At 39.6% G+C, this 27414-nt stretch overlaps 1 protein-coding gene across 1 annotated transcript; it reads left to right on the top strand.

The window, feature by feature from the left end:
- Window positions 1–27093, top strand: ANXA11 (annexin A11). The gene is made up of 15 exons (XM_086616559.1): window positions 1–58; window positions 12251–12311; window positions 13509–13621; window positions 15114–15491; window positions 16017–16104; window positions 16502–16596; window positions 17046–17159; window positions 18294–18384; window positions 18498–18577; window positions 18715–18771; window positions 19674–19767; window positions 20840–20935; window positions 23513–23571; window positions 24178–24300; window positions 26350–27093. The coding sequence occupies exons 2-15, from the start codon at window positions 12260–12262 to the stop codon at window positions 26407–26409; spliced, it is 1500 nt and encodes a 499-aa protein (XP_086472685.1). The 5' UTR covers window positions 1–58; window positions 12251–12259; the 3' UTR covers window positions 26410–27093.
- Window positions 27094–27414: the final 321 nt, after the last annotated feature.

Below are 27414 nucleotides of genomic sequence, written 5' to 3' on the forward strand. Positions count from 1 at the left end.
GCAGCGCGACCGAGCAGTCGGGAGGGGCGGCGGTCGCAGCGGCTGGCGAGGACCCGCGGTAGGAGCGATCTCCGCAGCGGGACGGGACGGGACGGGGGCAGCGGGGCGAGTGCCACCGTGGCGAGTGCCACCGTGTGCCGCCGGGCCGGGGCGGCGGGGGAACTCGCGTCCGGCTGGGCGGGGCGGCAGCGGCCGTGGCGCACCCGGGGTGACAGACGGCGGCCCGGGGGCTGGTGAAGGGGGAGGTCGGGGCACGCAGCAGCTCCGCCGTTCTTTGAAAGCTGCTCTTGTGCCTTGGGCAAATGAGGTGGTTTCAGAGGAAAATGGGTGTTTTGCTCCTGTAATTGCAGTTCGGTACTTTGCCTGTGTACTCTGCCTGTCCTGAACTTTTGGTTTTGGTGTATATGGTTAAGAAGAGGAAGAAGCCGAAGATGGTAGTCTCGTCAGAGCTGTTACACAAAGCTTTCTTTTAACCAAACGTCCCTTTCCACAAACTGCTTGTAATGTACTTTGCTTTTTCTTGTACTACATGTGCTTAAAATGTCTTGAAACAGACACTCTTTAAGGTCTAGCTACTCTACCTTGTGTAAGACAGAAAACAGCATAAATATCTCCATATTCAGAAAAGCAGAGTTCTTCCCTGCCTGCATCCTGTTTCTGGAGAAGAGAGGCTGGGTGGTGGGGAGTATCTTCTTGGGATATTTTTTCCTTGTTTATCAGATCGATGGTAGTTCCTGGAAGCCTCTTCCTGATAAGGAGAAACAGTTGAGGGAGAGAAGTCTGGTGAAGGGAGCAGCAGAACGATGGAAAGCAGCCCAGCAAAAAATGAGGACAGGTGCATTGGGGCAGAAAGACTGAGGTGAAGGTGTGGAGAGAAAACAGACTGAGAAGGGCGGAAAGTGCTGGTGCGATGTGTTTTGATGAAGGAGCTGATCAGTAGGTTTTTATGTATCTCAAAGCCTAGCTGCTGTAGGGTTTGGGGGATTCATTCCCTGCCACCCCCCAGCACACAGTGCTGTCTCTGGAGCGAGTCAGAGCTGGAGCACGTACAAAGAACATAGCAAAACTGGTGCTGGTGCATGTCTGCTGTAAGGCTTGAGTGCGTGAACACTTTCCCCACAGCTTGGCTATTTCTGTAGTTTCCTGGTTTTAGAGCTGCTGTAAGAGTCATGTGGACCACTCTCCTCCCACTGATGCAGCAGATAAACTTGCACTGGGCATTGCTTCCGAGTTTCGCCTGTGGCCCGGTCCCCGCCGTGTTTCTGCTGAGTTTTTTTCTTCCTGAAACCGTCTCTGTAGCTACTCTTGTGACTTCTTCCCCCTCTGCCTCCAAAACACCATGTATAGTACAATGTACCGTACATAATACAGATTCAGCAAGGTTTTGAAGGGCCTAATGATTTTATGTCTGTGTCAACAATCATATTTATGTGCCTTTCTCTTGCTTCACTTCAGTGTGAGGTTAAGAGCCAAAACATCTCCGTGAATCTGGACTTAAAATTACTGGAGTAGTCATCACACTTATTCATATGCTACATCACTTCTTTAACTTGTGCTCTGTAGTCTCTGGAAGTTTTGAATCATCAGCCTGGAAATTCAAAAGTCTCTAAAAAGGAAAATGAAACCACAATGGGATGGAAATATTTCATGGAGATGTTTATGTAGTCAATAGAGTATATGAAAGAAAAAATATTATAAAGCCTGTAGTGTTAAATAACAGCTTAAAATACATAATCTGATCTACTACGAAAAGCCAAGAAGTCTGTCTACTTTGAAGGGTACAACAGATGCTGTTTCCCAGACCTCTAGTAAGTTTCAGAAGATGGAACATGGGGTTCTGTAATAATAATGCATTAGAGCTAAGATAGAGCCTATTTTAGTTCTGCAATAGCAATCTAGGGATAAAAGAATTAAGCTATAGTGAAAGCAGAGATGTAATAAAGACCAGGTGGTTTAATGGTGGCTACAGAAATAGCAGACCTTTTGACAAAATAAAAAGTTTAATTTATTTTTAGCCAAGGCTGTGTATACTCATCCATAGAAACTTCTGTCAGTTTCAAATTGTAGTTAGAGGCTTACTTTGAATTAAGTATACAACTGAGTAACAACACTAATGCAATTTCTTTTGTTTATTTTTATGTCTACTACCTGGAAACATATGTATCTTATTGGATGTATTTTTAAGTTGTGTTATATAAACTATCCGAAATAAGGACAGAGATGTGTCAGCTTATGTAGACTTTTGTGTCTCTTTTGAAGAAGGTAGCAAAAGCCTTTTTCTAAAAAAAAAAGACAAGACTGTTTATGCTTCTATAAGCAACACTTTCACCTTCTTGAAACTCGAGTTGTTATAATGCATTTAAGCTGAGGTGATCCCTTTGTTACTGCTGTTACGAGTTTATTTGAAAACAGGTGTGTTTGATGTGAATACTGAATTTCTTCCCAGCTTAGGGAACTGCCTGAAGGAAAGTTATGCAGTACCACAAGTGATAGATAAGTAAGCTAAAGGGTAGCAGTAAATATTTACAGTGTACTTCTATTGTTGCTCTATGTTCCAAATTTTATTAGAGCTCGCTACAAAATCTTGATAGGAAATTAGATCCTGGCTGGGGCAAGCTTGGAGTCAGTTATGGGTCAGAGCAGGGACTTGCTGGTGTCCTTCTAAGAGGCAATTTTATTACGTGCTGTGATGATGAGGCAACCAATCCTGCCTGCACTTAGCAGCTGTTTTTGTGTGTGTGTGAAATTGTGTCCATACCACTCAGCTGTCAAAGATGCTGAGTGGAGACCAGTGCTAATCATTGGACTGTAGGAACTTAGACTGAATAGGCTTCATGTGTTTGTTTTAAAAACAAATACAACCCCACACAGTCCCACTACCTGGCCCTTCCCTGTACAGCGCAGAGCATCACTGTGCTGTCTGATCGGTTGCAATATTCTTTCTAAGATATACAAAGAAATGGAAAGAAGTCCTTCCCAGACTTCATTTTTTTCCTTATGCGTTGTCTGTTTGAGAGAGAAGTTAACTGTCTTATTTGGTAATAGGGAAGGTTAAAAGTTGGGTTAAAATTTGGTTTGGTTTGGTTTTGGTTTCTTTTTTTGTTTGGCTGTTTTATTTTGTAACTATGAAGTATAGGTGGTTTGGTTTTTTTGAAGGCATTGTGCAAGTGTCATCAATAGGTCACTCTGTTTTAGCTTTAGCTCAGCTGTTGTCTTGAGGAAGCACTGAACTTCACAGTTCCTTCCTTCTTTGGAGCCTTAACTAGTATTCATTTCATCATTGGGAGAAGCTGGCCTCCGATTCAAGCTTTTGTATCCCAGCTCCTGGCAGGCTTAAGAACTGTAAACCAAATTAATCCCATATTAAAGATCCAATTGAGTTTTAAATCTTCACAAGGCCTCTTTTTGTGCTAAACCTTACTATAGCAATTCAGTCAATATGCATGTGAAGCGATACTCTGATTAATTTATGCATCTAATTCACATTCCCAAAGACCTCTCACTTGGGTAAAAAAGCATGTTAGATTTCTAACTTTGGCATAGAAAGTTGCTCTAAGTTAGGTGCTTAAGTTGCCTAAAGCAGACAGCGTGAATATCTCTTTTACTGTTGCTAGAGAGAACAAGTTTGGAAAACTGCTCATTTTGTAAACATTGCGCCTATATATAGTCCAAATAACTCATTATTTGCTGCACTTGACAGAGCTTTGAAAATGCTCAGTTTTCTATCAGCTTGGAGAATTAATGTATTTTGCAAATGTTAAGATTTAGGAGAAAAAAATACTACTTTTTCGGTAATAAGCTTTAAATCTAAAGTTTGCTGATCTTATACGCAGACTAAACTTGAAGGCCATAGTCTTGCTTTCTTTTAACTTTGCTTGTTTATGGTTGCTGTGAAATACCTGGATCTCTGGTTTACTATAAGTTGGTTCTTTCTTGAATTAGTCAATTCTTGTAAAGAAGTATTGATGAGCTGAAAAACAATATTTCTTCATAATCAGGAATGAATAAATGTGTCCGTTTGCTCACGGACAAATAGTAACTCCTAGTGTTCCTGGACAGCTATGTGTTTAAGTCCTTCAGCATCTTCAAAGCACAAAAGCTGTCACAGTTAAGAAAAAGTTAACATATTTACAAGCTCATATTTACCTGTTTTTCAGCTGAGGAGTCCCAAGGCTGTCAGACTGGTGCAGAACACAGATGTTTTGTGTGCAACCTAGGGTACGTCCATGCAGCTTTTAACTGAGGCTCCCTGCAGGTCCCATAAGCCTGCCTCTCTTTGTGGAGTTGTCACTTGGACAGCTTGGTGTTACTTGGCTTCTTCTGCAGCCCGAACACTGTAAATGTCAGAAGTACTGGCAGAAGACCTGATGGAAAACTTTCGTCTGCCTTTTGTTGCTGTTGCCTCACAGGGCTGGGGAACACTGGAGCCCTCCGCTTTGGCAGCAGGACCGCTCCCTTGCTCTGTTCTTCAGGCTCAGGCACAGCAGCTAATTAAGAAATCAGTGGCATGAAAGTGAATAGTTAGGTATTTTCCTAGTAACTGTTTTTAGAGTACTGAATGTTACCCTATTGCTTCAGTTCTGTAGGATTTCCCACACAGTGTACTTTGTGAAATTGAGTAATTGGTATTTACCTATTCTGACTTGCACTGGTGATGTAAAATTTTGTTCTTGCATGGTAGAACTTAAAATAGATGAGTATAAATCCCTGAGGCATTAGTCAGTTGAGAACATAGTTCAGGCTATTTATAGCATGACTGTTTTTTGCAAGAAATTCTTCTATATGACAAGTTATGAGTTTGAAATAGAACAACCTCATTCTGTTGTTTCTTCAAACATATCAAAAACCTATTTTGGTTTTATCTTGCTTGTTGTGTTGTTAGGAAAGTGTCTTTATCTGTGTTGTTATATGTGTTTTGACTGTTTGTATTGTAAATACTCCAAAGAGAACATTGCAAGAGTGTGCCATGGAAGGGACCACTTGGATTGGGGTGGAGTAGGAAGGCAAAGTGAAGTTGACCTCCTGGAATTAGCGTTAACATTAGTTTTTGCTGCACGTGGACCTCAAGAGTCCCTGCAGCTCCATTAAGTTCTTTGGGCTTTGTTGCCTTGAGTATAAATGTAGGGACTGATACGTAAGCCCAAAGAGGTCTGTGATATTCCCAGAAAAGTCACAGATGCTGAATGAAGCCATATGCTGTGGGAATAAATGCTTAACTACGTAAGCAGGATCTTCACAGCGCTGAAATGCTTCCCCTGAATGGTAACGATATGCTGCTTCTTTCCCTCTCCCCTCTTGTTTGGACCCCTAAGACAAAGGTCCATAAAACCAAGCACTGAAAAACTGTTTGTTTCTGTTCAACCGCTTGCCAGCTCCGTGGTTCAGTGCTGGTGAGTGGTGTTACATTGCCACCTCTGGCAGACCGACTTCTGCTGGGAGCTACAGCGTGAGATTGGCCTACTTGCCCTCTCAAATTCTGACTCTCTGTGAAGGATGTGAGTGTGGAGTTGCCAAGGAGGCATATCAGCGAGAGGAGAGTTGGGACAAGCTGGGACCTGCCTGTGTCATGAAGCAGACAAGGGGGCTGGTTTTTGAAGCTTTTGGTCCCTAATTGCTCCTGTGGTGTGGCAGATGCTGGTTATTGTTACTAGGTGTTTAAAGAACTTTGTCATGAAGTGGATGAGTTGCCTGTTACATCAGAATTATCCTTCGCAGGCTTCTGAGGTCTTAGTTGAATATGGTGTCATTTTCGTTCTGGTTTGTGTTTGTTTGTTGTTTTTTTTTTTTTTTTCTCACCAGCTAATAAAAGCAAGCAATGAAAGGTGCTAGTCATAGGTCAGAGTGAGTCACCTGGGAAGTTCCTTGTGGACCACATGATCTCAGAGGTCCTTTCTAACCTCAGTTGTTCTATGAAGTACAAAGTTTGTTCTGCTACGGGTGCCATTGAAGCAATTGTTTCACTATCATGGAGGAACTTATTTTGGTCATATATTTTCATGCATTTCTCTGTTGCGTGGAGTGTTTCTAACATGGTTCAAATTACTCTTCAAGTAGTGTTTAACAGCATAAAATGTTTGAAGTGTGCTAATCTTTTATCTAATTTAAATTACAAACCGTGGTTTTAAAATTTAACTTCTCATTGCCAGAGGTTTGAGAATCGCAATGCAAATGTTGCGCTTTTTTCTGGAATCCATGACACGATCACCTCGCGTTAGCATCTCCTGCAGTGGTAACGTCATGGTTTATCCTCTGTCACTGAAAATCACCAGTTACATGAATATTCTTATTTAACGTTTTTCATCTCAATTATGGCTTATGGGTCTGTCTTCCCGTTCAGCTGTCCTTTGTAGGAGATAGCATCTCTTTTCTGCTCTACCTTATGTTGACAAGGCTTTTCAGTGCTACCTTTCTGATGTTCCCTGCCCCCTGCTTACCCCAGCAGGTCAAAAAAATGCCATATTCTCTTCCAATGAAGTATTTTTGTAATGATGATGATGATGATATTGAACTGGAAGGATCACCAAAACTGGCAGTGCTCCTGACACTAGCAAACTGTTCAAATATGGATAGTTTTAACAAGCCCTCTGATTTGAATTTGTTTCTGTTTCCCCATCTATTCAGAGCTGTGAGATGTTGGTTTGTTTTTTTTTTTTTAAGGGAAACATCTCTTGTAGGAAATGAATGATGTGTTAGTACTCTTTAAATATACATTTTTGGATGTTAACCAGTAAAGGTTCCTAAATGCAGACTATGAGTGTTAAGTTCTGTGTGCAAGAGGTTTCCTGAGTTTTGGATAGCATGAACTCAGCTATGTTAAGCCCTGTTGGAAGGGGGACCCGTTCTACTGAATTAGGTTTGTTGTCGTGAAAATAAGGCTAGACAGGGAGTCACAAACACAGAAGACTCAATGGAAAACCAAATCGCAGGGCTTTTTATCTGTCAGGATGAAAAATATTAACACGTGGTACAGAAGAGAGTGACTTCTATGCTGCAGTGCATAAGTCAAAGATGAGTCTAGCTCAGGCTGGTAAAATAGCAGTTAGCTTGTATGATGCTGACTGCAGCTTGTCCTTGTCTTGCAAAAGCACAGTGGTGGATGCCTCAGTTCACTGCTGATGAGATCTACAGCATATTGTAAGGTGATAAATTCTGTTCTGCTGGTTTCACAATCGGGGATCAGTCTCAGAGAAGGTTCTGTAATTTATAGCTTTAGGCAGCTTTTGTACCACATCTTGGTAATTAACCTGGAGGAGGAGTAAAGGCCAAGGGTTTAACTTTACTTGTTGTTTCCTGGGAAACGGACATAATTAAACAAATTATTTTGAACAAATATAGGTCATGGTCTTCTAATTCTTTATTGCCCTGAAGTTATTGGAGCTTGACATAGCTGGAGCCTGAACAGCAGCCACTAAATAAATTCCAGGAATGGGCGTGAATGCAGTTGCTGAGCTTATTTCTATTGCACCTTGAAATTTTTTCTTTAAAATTTTATTCTTTACTTTGAGCCTGTGATGTGCCCTTGTGGCCAAGAAGGCCAATGGCATCCTGGGGTGTATTAGAAGGGGTACAGTTAGTAGGTCAAGAGAGGTTCCCCTCCCCCTCTGCTCTGCCCTGGTGAGGCCGCATCTGGAATATTGTGTCCAGTTCTGGGCCTCTCAGTTCAAGAAGGACAAGGAACTGCTTGAGAGAGTCCAGTGCAGGGCCACGAAGATGATTAAGGGAGTGGAGCATCTCCCTTCTGAGGAAAGGCTGAGGGAGCTGGGTCTCTTTAGCTTGGAGGAGACTGAGGGGGGACCTCATTAATGTTTATAAATATGTAAAGGGTGACTGTCATGAGGATGGAGCCAGGCTCTTCTCACTGGCATCCAATGATAGGATAAGGGGTAATGGATATAAGCTGGAACATAGGAGGTTTCACTTAAACATGAGGAAGAACTTCCTCCCAGTAAGGGTAACAGAACACTGGAACAGGCTGCCCAGAGAGGTTGTGGAGTCTCCTTCTCTGGAGATGTTCAAAACCCACCTTGACGCGTTCTGGTGTGATCTGATCTAGGTGGTCCTGCTCAGGCAGGGGGATTGGACTAGATGATCCTTTGAGGTCCCTTCAATCCCTAACATTCTGTGATTCTGCCATTGTTGTGTAATTTGTACTTTTGTTATAAATATCTCCAGTTGTAGTCCTTTCTGCTGTGCTGTGGCTTAGAGGAGTGTATTTTCAAGATTCCTATTGAAAGTATATAACAGATTTAATCTCTTACGAACAGGTCTGTTCCCTCTTGACTTTGCCAAAACAGCAGGAAATGTGAAGGAGCCCAAGCGGTTCATGGCTTGCAGCATGAAGAGAGATAAGCGAGGTCCACTGCAGGAGTAAAAACCTCAGATCTTTATTTAGAGTTTTGACGTGGACCTCCGGGTGAACAATGGGAACAGAGAGAGGACCTTAACAGTGTTCTGTATTTTCTTCAAGGCACTACCTTTTTTCCGTGTGTGGTTTGGTTGGTTGGATTTTTTTCCTCTTCTTATGCACTGCTTTTATAGCTGAGCAAACACAGACCTCGCTGCTCCTGTATCCTCCCACACGGTGTTTGTATAGCAGGGTGGACTTTGACATCTCCTGTTCCCTGGCCTATGTCACCACTGTTGTCAGCAGGCAAGTGCTGCTCGTCACTAACAGTTTTGTTAAGATGTTGTGGATGTAGCAAAAGAAACTTGGGAAGATAGGCTTAGAAGATGAAACAGAGACAAGGTTGTGGGAATGGTTGGGAAAGTTAACTTAGAGGGCTAAATATTTGGTAAGTTAGAGAAACGGGCAACAGAGACTCAGTGAAATGTAGACAAGGTGGGCTGGTCAGAGAAGTTTTTGAATGTGAGAAATCAGTGTGTGTGTGGATGTAGTTTGCCTAGAATCAAACCAGTGTGGGAAAAATTCCCCTTGGAAAAGTCCTAGATAAATGCAGTGTTCAAAAGAAGCAAGTGGAACATTTTTTATATATATACATATAGAGAGAGTAACATTTTTTCAATTGCTAATCAAGGTCAGCCATTATTTCCCAGCCTCAGCTTTAATTGCCAAAAGGCTCTTATAATTTTTTTCAATTTATCATGGAATCATAGAATGGTTAGGATTGGAAGGGACCTTAAAGATCATCTAGTTCCAACCCCCCTGCCATGGGCAGAGAAATCCTCCACTACACCAGGTTGCCCAAAGCCTCATCTAACCTGGCCTTGAACACTTCCAGGGATGGGGCATCCACAACTTCTCTGGGCAACCTGTTCCACTGCCTCACCACCCTCAATGTAAATTTGAAAGAAACATTCTACAGTGATTAAAAGCAAGCAAACCACCCTGCTAAGAAAAACATCATCTATCCCATTGCTCCCCCCTCTCTACCACAAAAAAATCCCCACCCCTTTTTGCCTTATATTTGTACCTAAAGCTTTGTTGAAAAGGCATCTTTCAAGTTTTTTTGGAGTATCCTGTCATTATTGTATTTACATGTGAAGCTAAGAAGCATAAAAATTGTGGTTGCACATGAAGAAAAAAAAATATGATCCCCTTGGGATAGCGGTGTCTTGCAGGTGCTATTTGGATGGGTTTTATAACCTGAATTTGCATCCACTTTATTAACATGTTCAACTTTATCATATTCTGTAAAGTTACAGTGGAGCACGGTGGCGTTTGCAGGCTGGGACGTTGTCTCTCTAGAGCATTGAAAAAGACCCCAGTTAGCTGCTGCCATAGCTTTATGCTCTTTACATTAGTATTTAAAATCAGTGAATATTAGAAAGTAGAAATTCATTATTTTGCTGAACTGCAGGGATGACCATCAGAGACCTTTTTCCAAGATTTAGCTCTAGCATTAAAAAGGGATACAGACAGGAACCTCATCTTAATGTAGGCTATGCATTAAGCTCAGCCGGAAAAGTGAATTCTCTCTCCCTGATGGCTGCTGTGTGTGGAGTTTGCCCTCCCTTGTGTACAGTGCACAGTAATTGTCTCATACGCCAGATTTGGTGCTGTAGGTCCCACGCGCTGTGTTTGCATATGAAATAAAAAATTACATAGAGCTTAGTCATGTAGAGGAGAGCTTGTATAACCAAAAGCTTGTTGCCCTTCAGGCTGTGGCAGCTGATCTGATAAAGGATGCTACTTCTTACAGCAGACGCCTCTCTCTGAAGGAGGAGAGTGGCTGTTCTGTAGGCGGTGGTGTTATTTTGAGCTTTCAAGGATCCGCTCTGGAACCCGTTTGAACGTTTAGGGTTTTTTTTACAGTGGTCCTGTAGAATGTCATTTACTCTTCGTGGACATGATAAAATAAATGCTAGCAACAACCTTGATATTTAAGTTAGTCTAAAACTCCTAGATAGCACTGCAGTGAAAAATCTCATTGGAAACTAAGGCTGAAGGGAATGGGGGAAAAACATGTATGGTGTTATGAAGAGCATCTTGTAAGCATCTGATATGATGTAAACATTTCTATGAGCCTTTACCCTTCAGATATAATCTGGTTATGAATGGTGTCATGTTAACTGATCTATAGTCTGTTCTTACCATTGAATATGCAGAGTTGGGCCATGAGGTTTGTGGGTGGCTTTGATTTCCTTGGGCCTTTCTTGGAGTTTAAATATGGCCGTTTGTGATTGACAGTTTACCGATTTAAAGCCTGATTATGTAAAACATCAAGTTTCCCAGCTGTGTATCCTGCTCGCTCTCCCCATGGGTGGAGCTGGGTGAATTGGTAACTGTGCTACACCCATAGGAAGAGGAAAAGGGGTTAATGGTGCAGTAGTGGTTATACCCCTGGCTGACTCCACCCCGCACTCAGTAAAGGGGATGGAGAATGAACAAATGGAAGGATAGTACTTAAATTTGCGTGCATGGAAATATATTTTTTTTCCCAATTAAAGGCATCTGTTATAGATTTGCTGGTGCTAGAGAAACTTTTCTAGTGCTGAGAAACTGCATTTGTTTATTTGTGGAGTCTGATAGGCACTTTACATACCAGAGTAGAAGTATGGTAGGGTTATAACTTTTAGTCTGCTCTGTTCATTGCAATTTCTGCTACTTCATTTATCTCTCTTTAAATTTAAATGAGTACATGTAGCATGAAGTCCAAAGAGTTTTTAAATACATTGAAGATTTCCTAATTGTATTTTCCTTTTTTTTTTAAAAAAAAGTTTTTCCATTCCACCATTGCTATGCAAAAGAGCCGCACAAACCAGAAAGGAAAGTTAAGATGATTATGCAAAAAGAAAACAATCCCACAAAAATAGCGCCCCCCCCCCCCCCCCCCCCCCCCCCCCCAACCCAACCCCAAATCAAAACTCCACAGCTGAAATCTAAAACACAACAAAACAAGCCAGATGCAAGAGGCAGTGCTTTAAGAGAAAGAGGGGAAAGAAAGGCAGGGCTACTGTTTGCACAGCAGTTTAAAAATAGACTGGAAATTGTCACTAAAAATAACTTTGCAAAAGTTAAATATCCATTGGATGTTTTCTTCATGTTGAGCAAGCTCCTTGAGTTACTTTTACCATTCCTCCTGATAATTATTCTATTTGAAATAAGGCTTTCTGCATTCTAGAAAATCATTTTCATTTTTGTGCTTCATTTTGCTGCTCTTCATTTTTGACCTTCACTTCTATTTTGGACAGCCAATGACTGTGCACTTCTGTACTCACTATCAACTCTGAGACCTAATTTGTTCTAGTGATCCTAGCCTTACAGTAAACCCTTCATATTTTATGGCAATGCTGTAAGCACAAAGTGTATCCTTTCCGCTTCCTGCTCTGACCTTGCACTTTTGCAGATGTGTGCATTTAAATGCCTTCTAACATTTCTCATATAATTGTTCCCTTGAAGAGGTGACTTGTCTGTCAGATGATTTTCTGCTCTTGATGAAGAACCCTGTTCTGTCTAGGTTGCAAACTTCTTGAGACTTTAATAGTGCAATAAAATAAGCATTTTCAAGTAATACGTCCTTAACGATGTAACAGGCAAAGTGAGCAGTAACTGAAATAAAACAAAAAAATAGTCTTAGGAGTGACTCTACAACTGCTTAGATACCCGAACATGTTTATTGGTCCAGCAAAAGGAAATGGAAAGAGGTTTCCTAGGAAAACTCCTGTGCAACTTGTGCGGTTTACGTCTACATTTTGGTAACTGGCTAGTGCAAACATGTTGCCTGTTAATTTTATGTGGTGTAATTAGTGAAGTATTACAGAAAATAACTGTGTCACACATACTTTTCAGATCTTTGCAATGAGTTACCCTGGCTATCCTCCAGCGGGTGGATATCCACCAGCACCCCCAGGTAAGTTGTTCAGATGAAGTAAACATTAAATGGCAGTGGTGGTCCTGTCTGGAGTGGAAAGGTGGCATGGGCAAACGACAAGACTGCGGAGGGTTTTCTTGATTCACCGAAGCTTTCTGTGCTCTCCTGTTAAGTCCTATTTCGTCTTGGCTGGGGATTCCGATTTATGTAATATGGGTGCTCTACCATGTGTTCATATAAGGTCCGTTTTCGTTCATCTCAAATGGAGCGCACAGCACTAGGAGATGGTCTTAATTTGATCAAAATCAATGAATGTCAAGGAACAGTGTCCTGTCAGTACTGAGTGTTGAAGACAGGTGGTCAGAAAAAATGAGTACAGGGAGAAATCGGTCACACAATTTAAAACCATACCCTACAAAAATTTAGGGCTTTAGTTATGACATTATCCCTAATTCACTGTTCTTAGACAGATGGTCACATACGGAAAGGAGAGGGCTGTTAAAAAGCATATTGATTATAATAATATGAAGCTGATGAAATGCGTAACTACTGCTTAGTATCAGGGCAAACTGATACCAAGCAAGTTGTTGGTAATGAGCTTTATAGTTGTTGATATTGTTGGTAGAAAGAAAGGACTGGAGTCGTATCAGTGTGGTGAAATGTGGAGTCAGGGAAGCTAACTCGAGAAAGAGAAGCAGTGTACAGTGAGAAGCCAAACTAGCCTGGGAAGATAAGTCCCACTTCTCAGCAGAATATTCGGGCTTAGTTAGACTGCTGTGCAGGGAGGACTGTACTGCTGTGTGCAGCTGAGTTTTGTGACTTGGGTATCTGTGGATGTACTGTGTCATGCTCTGTAGACATGGCTGAAATAAGCAGCCTAAAAGGAATTAATAATATCTTCCTACTGGAATGCCCAGACAACTTTATAGTTTAAGAGAAACTACTCTCTAGTCAAAATATGGTGTTTACAGTATTAACTCTTCAGTGTTAATCTTCAAATATATTTAGTTGTTTTAAATGAGAATTTACAGATTCGACAGTAACTAATGTGATTAGAAATAACCAGTGAAGCTTCTCTTTATATCATAGTTGCACTGTTACCCAGCACCCCTTCAGCTGATTTTCCTTCTCCTAAAGAGCTACTGTTGAATAGACATTACATTAGAAATGTAAGTAGTAAGGAATGAGTTCAAAAAGTGTAGTTTCTTGTTTCAGCACAGCTGTGTTTGGTTTCAGGTAGCAATCCTTGGGGTGGTGCTGCCTATCCACCTTCAAATCCTCCTCCAATTGGTCTAGAAAATGTGACTGGCTATGCCAATCAGTTCGATCCCAGCTACATGGCTGGAATGGTGAGTTTGCTTTCACTTAATATGTTTTCCTGTGACGTCCTTAAGTGCAAAGATGTGTTTCTGGCATTGCCACCAAAAAGTTTCTCACTTGAGTTCCGTATCTTTAAGTCTAGTCTGTTTAGGTTTGAGCATTCATTCAATGTCATCTATCGAAGAAAACGGTTACTGCAAGATATTCCTTGTTTTAGGAAATCTCGTTTTAGACTGCTAGTTAAATGTTGATTTAAGAGCCTAAATTCAAAAGTCATGGACATAAAAGTACTAATATAACTTGGCTTTTGCTGTGCAGAGGAGTAGGGGATGAGTATCTGCTAGTATATTCACATTGGCAAACACAGTCCAGATTTTGCCTGTTACCTAGATTTTGGCCAGTCTGAATAAGAAACAAGGCTGTGCAATTGGAGGTATCAGTGGCTCATCCCTGAAAAGAACATGGGATCAGCTGTCCCTTATAAGCACTGGCAGTTTAACAGATGGCAGTGAAAACCTTTTACATTGATTGAAGAAAATGCAGACGTTTCCAATGTGACCTTTTTTTTTTTGCATAGAGCAGAAGTGAGTGACACTTCTGACAACTTAGGGTTTAGAAATCTGTTACGCTGCATAATGAATGCACAGTTTGTAGGAGGACATTTGCTTTATAAATGCTTTTTCTGAGGCAATTAAATGAAGTGATTTGGCAGCCAGCAGTCAAAATGAGCAACAAACTAGGGTGCACGTAGCAATATCCACAGCAACTAGCTTCTGAGAACACTGCAGTCATCAAATGGCAGTTCTTCTGGTTCCTCTGTAGAAGAGGGTCTGAGCGTGTCACATGGGAAGGTGATATTCATAGAATCATAGAATCGTTAGGGCTGGAAGGGACCTTCAAAGGTCATCTAGTCCAACCCCCCTGCAAGGAACAGGGATATCTTCAACTAGATCAGGTTGCTCAGGGCCTCATGTTCCATATGGAGTGGAGTACCTTTGTGGCAGTTTCTGCAGATGTCTTTTCCAAATGTAGTTCAGGAATTCTTGCTAGGTGTAAACTACTGATGCATCTAGTGCATCATAAAACAGCCAGAGGTTGCTCATAGTAAATCCCTGCACTCAGATGATGCTGTGGTCATGTAAGGCAGGCATGGACAGAGAAGGGATAAGCATAGTTTTGTATTGCTAGGATTAACTGGTATAAGTTTTTTAGAATAAGAGGTGCGTGGCTGTTATCTCTCTTCCATGCAAGTGGTGTGTAATGATGGATAGAGCGGCAAGTATGTGTCTGTTGGTTCTGCTTCTTCATGTATGGCAGCTGATGATTACAGTAAAGCAAAAGTCAGCTGAATCTTTTCCATCTTACTTACTAGTAAGAAATGATTATTGCAAAGTTCTTTTGCAGATGCAGAACTACCTACCTGTGTTGGTGGGGAGGGAGGTTGTATTGTGTTAAGCACGTTATTGAAACTCAACCATTTATACATCTTCCTGTCTCTTGCTTTATTTGCTGTCATTGCAGGCATCCAACCTGGCAGGGACCTTTGGAGGAGCAAACGTACCACAAGGCGTATATCCTCCAACACCTGGGGGTTATCCTCCAGTCCCTCCAGGTGGCTTTGGGCAACCTTCATCAGGACAACAGCCCTCTTATGGAGGATATCCTCCACCTGGAGGAAATCCACCATCAGGAATGCCGGCTTACCCAGGATACCCAGGTGGCCCTGTACCAGGCCAGCCCACACCACCACCTGGTCAGCAGCCTATAGGCTATCCAGGACAACCACCAGCAACTTACCCAGGGCAGCAGCCCATGCCAAATTATCCACCAGGCCCAGCTGTGAATCCGTCTATGCCCTCTTACCCAGGAACTACAGGGCCTACAGTCTCTCCCATAACAGTAAGAGCATTCGGTGCTTTTGTTTTGAGATGTGACCATGTCTGTGTTCCTCTTATGTTTTCTTTGTGTATGTAAGTGTAAACTGAGCCTAGAATTGAAAAGTCGTGAAAAGAAGTTTGACAAAAGAGAGAGATGGATCCTTTCCAAACACAGGCAATATAGGCTCGTATGACTTGGAACAAATGCTGTTATACCACGTTATCCAAGAAGAAAGTTTAGATGCAAATTCAAATTTAAAACAATTTGCCTTTACTAACTTAACAAAGTATTGACAGTTGTATATACAGTTTCATCAAATCTTATTTAATTGGATAGCATATTTAATATCGGTGAACCTTCTTGACCGATTTTCTCTTTATTTGGGTATAGAAATGAACAAATTGTTTAAGTTGGGATTTTTTTTCAGTTTTCTGTGTTACTTTTCTAAGGAAAAGAAAATTGTCAACAGTAGTCATCTTTCCTAAGTAGTAAAACAGTCTTTTACTGATTAACACTAATATGCAACTCAACTTGGTCTGATTTTAGCATGGAAACCGAGGCACAATCACCGATGCACCGGGATTTGACCCTCTGAAGGATGCTGAGGTCTTAAGGAAGGCCATGAAGGGTTTCGGTGAGCAGTCTATGGATTTACGTTTCAGTTAAAAGTAGAATTGCATCTTTGATTCAACAATGCCTTTCTCCACTGTTACGTGTGTCTTGAGTGGGCTAGTTCACGTGTGGTTATCGTTGATTATCAGAAGAGCTATTGAAAGTGCACGTAGGCATAAACGACATCATGAGTTTGGTATTTAGCTTTGGGGATTTTTTTGTATTTTTACTGTGTTTGTGACTGGGAGTAGAGCTTGAAGTGCTGTGGTCGTACACAAGACATATTGTAGATGAATTGAAGGCATACGTGTCCTTCAGTTGGGTTTAGGGTTTAGAAGAGATAGGATCAAGTGGAAACAGAAAGCTGTGTCCCCGCATGATGTGTATGCTCATTCCATGGTGTCTGTGTGCACGTACAGGAACTGATGAGCAGGCGATTATTGATTGTCTTGGAAGTCGTTCAAACAAGCAACGGCAGCAGATCATCCTGTCCTTTAAAACAGCTTATGGAAAGGTAAGTACATCATGAGAACAGAAGGAAGAAGAAGTAGGAGCCCTGCCTTCCTTCACTGGAAGTCAGAAGACGTAGTGTTTGGAAAAAAAATACTGGAAGTTGCTTAAGGGGAAGATCGTTCACAAGTCATAGCCTGTTTTAGGGTTCTGGTTTTACCCACTCTTGATTTCTTCATGCAGTGTTTCAGGTGAAACATATAAAGCAGTTTCTCTGATAAATTGTTACTTTGACTCTTTGATCTGTGCAGTCTATTTAATTGGACCTTAATTACCTAGATATATGTGTTATATTATGCTGGTTTTAGTGTTGTTAATTGGAATAGCTTTACTTTGAAAATACATTATTGATGATTATGCCTAAAGAATTCTAATTAAACTCCACAATTTTGGTTCTTAACATTTGTCAATTTTGGTCTTTAAGCATTTTTTCCTTGTTTTACTTCTCATTAGGATTTGATCAAGGATCTCAAGTCTGAGCTATCAGGTAACTTTGAGAGGACAATCTTAGCAATGATGAAGACACCTGTCATGTTTGATGCTTATGAAATCAAGGAAGCTATAAAGGTTTGTGTAGGAAATACAAATTTATAAGATAGAGGAAATACTTGAGCTGATAAAATTTTTGGTAGTCGTTTAAAAGCTTGGAAATTACATTCCTTCCTCTCCATCCATATATTCTGTTTGACTGATCTCTACCGTTTCTTGGAGATATATGATAGTAAAATTGAGAAATGTTATTTCCATAGGTTAAAGGTATAGACTATTTAATAGGTTTGTGTTGTAACAAAAATATATTAATAAGTAAATACACAAAAAAGAAACTGATTTCTAACAGTCTCTACAGTTCATTGATTACATAGTCTTGAGTAAGCCACTGAGGCGTCTCTCTCCTAAGCCAGCCACAGCATGGGGAACCTCTGTTTCTGGGTTTTTGCTTTTGTGATGGAACTGATTATAAACCTGCTCAGCTTAGAGTTTCCAGTGACTTTACACTCTGCTTGAGAATAGTTCAGAAAACCAATTCATGAAGATTTTAGGCAGGGTGTACCTTCTTTTTATTTTTTCCTCCATCTCATAAGTGTATTTCTCTAGCCCATGCTGAACCTTTTCTAAAATATTGAGAAAGTATTGTGTACTTTTCTCTTTAAAGCAATCTGACTATTTTATAAACATTTACATTTTTAAAATAAAAGCAGGTCAAACATTTGAATTTCAGGACAATGTTTAAATGAAGGTGAAATAAATATTTCCATTACTGAATCAGTATGTATATTTACATGTTCTTTGGCCACAATTTTAAAGTAGCTAGGAGGATGAGATAATATTAGCTGTTTTGTCATTGCAACTGCTATCTATGAGTGCGTGAAAGTTACCTGTTAGAATTAACAAAGTCATCTTTAATGGTAGAAAAAACTGACTCTTAGAATGCCTAAAATCTGGTGTGAAGGATGACATTTTAAAATGAAATTTTGTCTTCATAATTATTTTAGTTATCTGTTCAGTTTGTGTCTTTAATACATATCTGTGTCTTGGAAACATGTTATAAGTAGCATTTAAACTACTTGCTTTGACTTCTCCTATAACAATATTGTATTCTGAATTGTATTTTGTTGTATAATTTTACTACATTTTTTTTATACTAGTTTGTAGAATAATGAGAATCTGAAGAGTGTGTTTTCTCCTTATGCTTTATTTTAGGGCGTTGGCACAGATGAAAATTGTCTCATTGAAATCTTAGCTTCTCGCAGTAACGAGCATATTCAGGAACTCAACAGGGTCTATAAAGCAGGTTAGATTTGTTACAGTTCCATCAAAATTTTCTTCCTTAATCGCTGACTGACAATATGAATTTATGAAATTAGCATGATTATATGATGATTCATGACTCTCTCTCTCTTCCAGAATTTAAGAAAACTCTGGAGGAAGCAATAAAAAGTGACACATCTGGACACTTTCAGAGACTTTTAATTTCACTTTCTCAGGTACTTGCATGCTGGGATTTTGGTGTTTGGGGTTTGTGTATGTGTGTTTGTAGATGTGTGTATTTGTTTTTTGTTTTGTTTTGCTTTGTTTTTAAAAAAGCCCATGAGTAACACTTTTGTATCTTAAATTCTTTCAGGGAAACAGAAATGAAAGCACAACTGTTGACATGTCTCTGGTCCAAAAAGATGTGCAGGTCAGTAGAAATCTCATCGTTTCTAAGTATAGTCATCTCAGTACATTGAAATTTGACTGTATGGTTTCTGCTTACTCTTAGTTTTGGACACCTTTTGACTTCTCCTGATGTAGTGCTTATGTTTCAGTGGATGGAAGTGATATGAAAAGCCCTGAGAGAATGTTAAAGCCATGTAGCTCGTTTGCAGAGAGGAAGCTTTTGGGAGTAGAGTCGTAGTTGTTTTTTGTGTCTCGTTCTGTCAGCTCTCTGGCTTTTCCAGGTGTTGGGTGACTCCATTGTGCTGCTTATTAAGGGAATGGTGCAAAGAGATTTGAGGTGATATGCGTGTGGATTAAATTTTAATCTGTTCAACACCTGCATTAGCCTTTGCCTTTTATTTAAGGAGCTCTGGATTTTTGCAGCAAATAAGGCACTTGGACCTAGTAACTCTTGCCCTGTTACTTTTTTTATGTGTTCTGTTTCACCACATAGGAAAGACAAAACCCTGGATCTTTTCAGCACACTATTGTCATATAAATAGTAATGTAATTAGCTTTCTACATAGTATACCTTAGCCAAAGACCAGAACGTAGAAAAAAAGGTGTAGAAAAAAGCTAAAAGTAAGCCTTGTTAGGAAGAACAATTTTCAGGTACTTTTTAAACAATTTTCCCTTCTTTAGTAATCTGGACCTCTTGTGTTTGAGCACTTATGCATCAGGAAGCTAGGAAGACTGCAAACATAGCTTATTGTAGGAAGGTTAGAGCTAGTTGCTACTTATTGCTTGCTCCTGTTTTCCAGAAGTACATCGACTAAGAAATAAGTATAAAAGGAGGAGAGGTTGTAAGGAAGCAGATCTGTAATTCAGCTTCTCAGCCTGACTGCTTGTCTGAGTAATGGAGTGTGAATTCCCTTCTGTGTTTAGGACCTATATGCAGCTGGAGAGAACCGTCTAGGAACCGATGAATCCAAATTCAATGTCATTCTGTGTGCAAGAAGCAAAGCCCACCTCAGAGCAGGTAATGGTCTCCTCTACATAAACAGTAATTTGATTCTGTTGTATGATGATAAAAATGTCCAACATGGCTCTGTGCCTGAATTTCCCCCATCTGTAGAATGGGTGTAGTGATACCTCAATGAAAAGCAGGGTAAATTCTGTTGAGGGAAAGGGTACACAAGAGCTGCGCATTATAATCATCATCTTAAATTTTAAGGCAGGTAGAGGTCATGCTTGTTGAAATGTTTCTCTGATAAAAGAATTGAAAAACTAGGATTGTTTTTGATTTCACGTGATTGTGTACGTGCACAAGACACAATCCTTCCCTTCCCCTTTCACTTGCTGGTGATTAGGTATTACATCAGTCTATAGTGGTGAAAATGTTTTAGTAATTACGTAGAACTTTTGCAATGTGCTACATATTGAGGCACTTATATGGAGAGGAAAGGATGGAGGGGTGTGTGAGAACCTGAATGTTTTCTTAATTTTATTGACACTCGAACCTTTCCTATATAGCTTTGAAAAGAAACACGTAATTCTTATGTGGATTTTTTCCGACCCACTTTAGTTTAAAAGGTTGTCTTGTACCCTCCATGCAAAAAGATGAAGGCCAAATCAATTTCTTACAATGTGTTGTAGTGTGTAATGCCTAACTAGATTTCAGTTAGACGTTATATAGAAGAATTTTCACTGTTTCCCTTACAGTGGTTTCTTGGTCTATCCCTTTAAAAATAAGGACATAACTGGGCAAGCTAGAAGGAGCATGATGACATGTAAACGGAATCATAGAATGGTTCAGGTTGGAAGGGACCTCAAAGATCATCTAGTTCCAACCGCTCTGCCATGGGCGGGGAAACCCTCCACTACACCAGGTTGCCCAAAGCCTCATCCAACTTGCCCTTGAACACTTCCAGGGATGGGGTACCAATATGGTTGATAAGATAGTATTAGTCTTTGAGATGTTAAAACTTGTGTGAGTATACATACTGCAGTATCAAGTTGAGCAGTGTGATTGAAATGAAGCCATCCAGCGTGCACCAGTGCCACCTCTTTTTGTGAGGCTGGCTCCTGAAATCTTTCTCTTCCATTAACAGTCTTCAGTGAGTACCAGAGGATGTGTAACCGGGACATTGAAAAAAGCATATGTCGTGAAATGTCTGGAGACCTGGAAAAGGGCATGCTGGCAGTAGGTATGTGTCGTCTCAACAAATTCATTCTTGGTATTCCACTCAAGCTGGCTGGAATGGTAACATCTGTAACTCCAGCTAAGGACGTTCTTTTAAGTAATAATTCCAGTTTTCTGCTTTTTATTGTTGAGCTTTCTGTGAAGTCACTTGTGGGTAGTAAAGCAGGGCACTTAATTCATCTCAAAATGACACATGAAGCTTTTGCTTCAGGCAGCTGCAGAATTTAGATTTCACATGTTAAAGTGCCAAGAGAATTATTAATTGTACTTAACATTGTTTTAAGAAGTGAGGAGAACTTGTATCAACTGCTGAGTCAGTGAGAATGGAGTACTTGAGACAGCTTTGGAAATCAAGCCAAATATAGCCATTAACCCTCTAATTAGTTACCTCTAACTCTTTTTAATGGAAATAAAACTTAAATTTGATTGCAAAGGGGTTATTTTTTTCCGCATTTCCTGTGATTATAGCTTTAAGTTTAAGTGCCTCCAGTACTTCTGAAGAGTAAAAACTTACCTCAAGTCTACTGTTGTCCCTTGAGAGGGAGTGTTGTGCAGTAGTTTTATTTGGAATGTTTGATTCTAGATAAAATTGTGGACCTCTTTCTCTCTTTCGTCTTCTGTCTCTTGTCTCTTAGACAAGACTGCTTCTTTACATCTACATTTCTTTTTTTTGTTTATTACTGTGAATTTACTGTGATATTGAGAGCTGCTTCTTTAAAAGTGTTTTTCTTTGGTTATGAGTATGGTAGTGACTAGAAAAGTGATGTAACAAAAAAAAACCCCAACAAATTAAAAAAAAAACCCTCCTGAAATAAATAGGAAAAACATACTTTTCATCATTTGGAAGCAAGATGGGAGAGGACATTTGGCTCAACTGCAACAGACTTTTTTCATGGAAGTTTCAACAATATCTTGCAAAATGGGAATCAATTTTAAAAGCCTTATTTTTTTCACTCCTGTCATGCTCATATGTGAACTATGTAACTATTGTTCTTACTCTACTTGACTGAGATGTCACTATAGTGGCCTTTTAATGACCCAAACTGGGTTCTGCTCAGTTGGTGTGATGCATTCGCAGGCCTTTTCCGGGATTCAGAATTTGTCACCTCAGAAAGAATTGTTAGAAAACCAAACTTAGGGAAAAGAAATATCTCCTGTGATTTTAGAAAAAAAAACCTTTACTATCAGAGTTTGAAGTCCTTTGAATTCACGGAGCTTTGCAGTCCATTGACAGGTCTCCATGTAGATACAGATTCAGAATTGAGCCTGTAGCTTGCAAACAAGTCAACAGCCTTTTGAGCAAGAATTGTCTTTAATATTCATTGAGTAGCTCCTTTATTGAATAGATTTTTTTTATTTATTTATGTGTATATATAGGTATATACACACATGTATATCTATATCAGTCGATGTTAGCATCATTTTTTCTATGAACCTTATTTTTAGGAAGAAAAGGTTTTCTAATTGAAAATATTTAATTTTGCTTTCTTTAAAGCTTTCTGGATTATACAACTGGTAACTTATAAAACATCAAACATCTTAAAGTGCAAGTGTGTTGTTTTAGCTAAGTACAGTGATAAAGAAACATGCATTTCATTTGTCATTTGTTTTTGAATTGTATTATGAGCATCATTGACAATTGTGTGTGGTGAACTGCTATCTCTCGTCTACATTTTCCTATTCAGAACAGCACTTTTTCCTATATAGAGTGTGTGTTGCTGTGAAATACGTACTTAGGTTTACCCCTTTTGTTCTGTATCAGTTTTACGTTATTGCTTTGGATACCTTTTTGTGCTATAAAATATCTAAGTCAGGTGTGGTTTGTTTTCTGTGTAGTTTGCCACAGATTGCATGATTTTTTACTTGTAACCAACATACGATAAATATATAGATTTTAATTCTGATGATCGATGGAGCGTTCTTTCATTATCCCGATTAACATGACAGTAATTTGATACAGATTTTAGGCTTTCATATTGCTAATGAACTGTGCTAACGAAATATAAAATCCAGTCATTACTAAATAAGCATGTCAAGAATTTTTCAGGAGTCTTGGTGAACTTTGTGGCTAAAACAAAAAGTGTAACTAACTTTCAAATAAGGATGAGGTTTCTATCGTATGTGGCTTCCCAACTTGTATTAGAGCCGGACTTGAATTTCTCATACCTTGCAGAAGCATAGCCTAAAAATTCTTTAATTAGGAAAAAGCCAGGAACACCACTGACTATGTGTTCCTTCAAGCCTTCTGCCCTCTCCCCATCCCCTTTTGTCCCTTCATAAGAAAGAATCTGGTCATTAGGCTTTAAAGATTCATTATGGCTGCTTCACACTAGATGGTTTCTAGGGACTGAAAAGTTTGCTTTGAGCCATGAAACGTAGTAGGTTCCTTTAACTTTATCGCAGCTACTGTTTGGGTTAAAATTAATTCAGTGCCTAACTGAAGGAGTGGAAGCTGCGTTTTATCAAGTGTATGTTTATGTAAAATTAAAGCATGTGACTATCTAAAGTAAGCTCAAAAAATGAGTGTGCGTTCTGACTGAAGTCGAATACCTGATTTATGTAATACTGTTTCTTTTTGCAGTGAAGTGCCTCAAGAACACGCCAGCTTTTTTTGCAGAGAGATTGCAGAAAGCTATGAAGGTGAGTGCCTGTGACAAGATACATAAATTTAGTGTGTCCTTTTTAAAAATGCTTGTACAGCTCATTGGAATGAATTTTTTAGATGAAGGTATTAAGTTTTTCAGTGGGCAGATGACTAACAAGATGCAGTCATTATTATGAAAGGCTGGAAAAATCCAGCTGATTTTGATCCACTTGACAAAGAGATGCATACAACCATACCTTAAACAAGGATAGTCTGCACTTGGTAAAACACAAATACGCTTAAGACTAGTTGAAATTGATGTCTTTTAAGTAGCAAGGTCTAGCTGAAATAAATAAATAGGCTATTAAACTCACCAAACTTTCGTGACCCCTTGTCCCTCTGACAACCTCCACCCCCCTTTTTTTTTTTCATAACTGTTCTTGTGCCGATAAATGACTGTTAGTGTGTCCTTCCAGTAAATTTAACTTATTAAAGCACGATAGGCCGAATTCTGCTCAAGCTTATCGAAGTCAATGGGATTATGCTGGTAAATGGTTGGCTGTTTGGGGGGTGATGATTTATTTTATTTTATTTTTTTACTAGTGCTATCCAGCATTTCCACACATTATTAAAACATTATATTGTTGTTTTGTTGGTTTTAGGGAGCAGGAACAAAAGACAGAACTCTGATTCGAATCATGGTATCACGCAGCGAGGTTGACCTGCTGGACATACGTGCAGAATACAAGCGGATGTATGGCAGATCCCTCTACACAGATATCACTGTAAGACTTGGAGATTTTATCTTCCCTGCCATGACATACTTTCTGCTAGTAGAACGTGGATCCTTATACTGAATAGCTATTAATTGCACTGAGTGTAACTGACTGTGGTTTGCTGCATTTGTCAGGAGAGCAGAGGCTGAAGTGCCAGAGAACAGATAGCACTTGCTTTTGTATGGGGGCTAGATGAGCTAGAGAAGGGAAGGAAGCCAAAAAACAAGGAAGGAAAGGGATATTGGTCCAGAGGGATTTCAGAGACCTGGTTTTAAGTCTGGTCTCTGTCCCAGTTGCTGTATGTGATCTTGTAGAAACTACTTAGTCCTCCAGTTGAGTAACAATGGTACTCTACCTCATGTATGTGTTGAAAGAGTTTAAAGCTTCTAATACACTTCTAAACCTCTTCTTTCTCTTGAAAGTACAAGATTTTGGAAATGGACTAAACTTCAGATTCTTTAGCCATTGATCCACCCTACTACTGCTATTAACAGCTGTAGCAAGCCAAGAGGATAGCTGGCCAATGGGGAGGGTAGTAAGAGCTGGAGGAGGGTGAGTGGTGCCGCTTTCATTTACCTCGTAGTGAAGGAGACAAATCTGTTAAGGCTTCTGCTGTTGACACTGAGGGGCTGCAACTTGGAGGTGTTTGGAAGGAATCCTGCAAAGGCAGTGAGGGACAGTGTGCGCCAAAAAGTCTTGATACGAGTCTTCTGCCAGCACCTATGTGGCCTTTCTGCCCGCGCACCACAGAGGATCACCTAGCAGAAGCTTTTTGCAAGTGTGTAACTCTGGAGTGAAGATCTGCTTCTACTACGGTAGTTACATGTCCTGTAACCACCAATGTGAGTTAATAAATTGAGTGAGACATTGGTGGAAAAGTTCTATGTTTCTTTTTTTTTTTTTCTTCCTCCTTCTGTTTCGATCTGGCATTAAAATAATTGTGCCGTTCAGAAACAGGAACAGGCCATACCCATTTAATGGGCTGAACTTATTCAAAACTTGGTTTCAGTAAATATGGGGCGTACATGTGCGTGGTTAAGTGCATGTAAACTCTACTTCTTATTTCTGTAAAAGTCGAGCTGAAAACGTTCTTGGAAAGAAAGTTCCTAATTCTTCTCTCTTTTTTGTACGCAGACAGCAGATCTTTCCTTTCAGCACATATATGAGCAGGAATGTTTTATATTTTACGGATTGTGCATTACACCTGCACACGATTTATCCTTATCTTTGAGGTGTCTCTTTGTTCACTATTTTAATAATTTCGATCTGGAGAAAACAGTTTTCAGTCATACCTGAAGATGAAGGGTGAGATAAAGACGCTATCTGAAACTGTTCAGTGAACAGGATTGGCAAGCCTCATCAACCAAAACTGGTTAATGAGCAGCTCCCAGGGAATGCTTTTTACCCATCAGAGCACCAGGCAATTTCAGCTGGCAGGGCCTTTTGTGATTAATTGCTGCTGTTCATGAAAACTTTCGATCTTTTCAGTGCATTTTTGTGTGTGCCTGCATACTGACTTTCACTGCCCACAACATGAGAGAGATGTTCTCCCATTGTGGAAAAAAAAAACTTAGATCTTTTGATGTCAGGGCATTGTTGTTAATGTTTGAGCATAATAAAGAGTAAACTTTCACTCACTACTCCTGGAAAAATATCCACATTGACTGCCAGGAGAAGGACTTGTGCATTAATTTTTCCATATTTTCATACCTTTTGCTGGAAGACAGCTTTTCAGTGAGAGTTTTTTACTGAACTACTCCCAGGTAAGTAGTTGAACTGGTATACCAAATTCAGTTCACTAAAGAAATCTATTCTTTACAGATGCTTTTGGTTCCAGTTATAGAAGGAGCAGATTTTACTGTGTACTTGTATTAGAGTGATTTCTAATTAGCAGACTGCTTTTCTTTTTTTTTTTTTGAGATGGTAACATCTGCTTTTTTTCAGCCCTGGCTTCATCTGTTTTGGTTGTTAGTGTAATGTTTACGATGCTTACACTTTTTTTTCCTTCTATTTCAAAGCACGAGTCTTCAACTTTTCTTTTTCTGGATTTCTTTCCAGGGTGATACTTCGGGCGATTACCGGAAAATCCTGCTTAAATTGTGTGGTGGAAATGACTAAATGGAGCATTGAGCTTTTCTTAAAAAGCTGCTATTTTCCTGGTTTTGCTTTAAAGCTTTTTTTCTCCAGAAGTAAATATGTAATGACCTGTTTTTCCTAAAGCAATTAAATTTTTAAAGGTAATACTGCATATATCTACCTTTCAGTTCAAAACAGTAGGTAATAAATGACAAACAAATATAAATATCAAGCTTATGTGCCATCTGTTCAAGATTCTGTAGAGCACTCTTAGCAATCCATGAATAACAGGTCATTATTTCTTTTCTGTTTATATTATGCTGAAGTAATATTTTTGTTTTATGGAAAAAAAAACCCACAGTTGTATGATTTAAGGTTTTATTGTGTATAAACATTATGTGCCATTTTAATGCAAGTTTTATATATGTTGTATGCAGAGTTGGTTTTGTGCTAGCCTGCTCCCTGATATGTGGAGAGGACAGCCTTGAGGTTTTGTGTCTAGTTAAGACTGTTTTAAAGAAGTTTTGTCAAATTCTGTTTTCTTTCCTTGATTGTTTTTAATGAAGGTGTGTTTCACATTTCATTTGTACTAGGGCATCTGTCATAAGGCAGCAGTAACGTTGACAGTAGTAAAGATTCTATAGTTAATGTTCTAAAGTTTTGGATTGTGCCTTAAATATAGGTATGTAAGAAGACATTAAGAAATTAAAGCTATCTATCTTTTAACTTTTTGCAGACTCTGCTTTTTTGGTGTTCGTGTTGATTTACATGTGAGTGATGACTCAGTTAATGTAACTTAGTTTTTCCATAGAAGTTCTCTGCTTGAATCCACAGAGTTACTTAGAAATAGTTGTGTTGACAAGAGCTTGGGACTCAGGTGCTGCTGATGAGCAATTGTCTGTACGTGATAGATGTAATCTGCAGTTACTGCTCAGTATTTTCATTCTGCATGTTGTAATTTCTCTGACTCTTGGAACTCTTTTATTCTCTGCTAGCATGGATGACATCTCTTCAACTTGTTCTCAAAATAGAAACATGTATAGAAAA

Source organism: Tauraco erythrolophus, chromosome 9 (genome assembly GCF_009769465.1).
Source record: "Tauraco erythrolophus isolate bTauEry1 chromosome 9, bTauEry1.pri, whole genome shotgun sequence".
NCBI classification, from domain to species: domain Eukaryota; kingdom Metazoa; phylum Chordata; class Aves; order Musophagiformes; family Musophagidae; genus Tauraco; species Tauraco erythrolophus.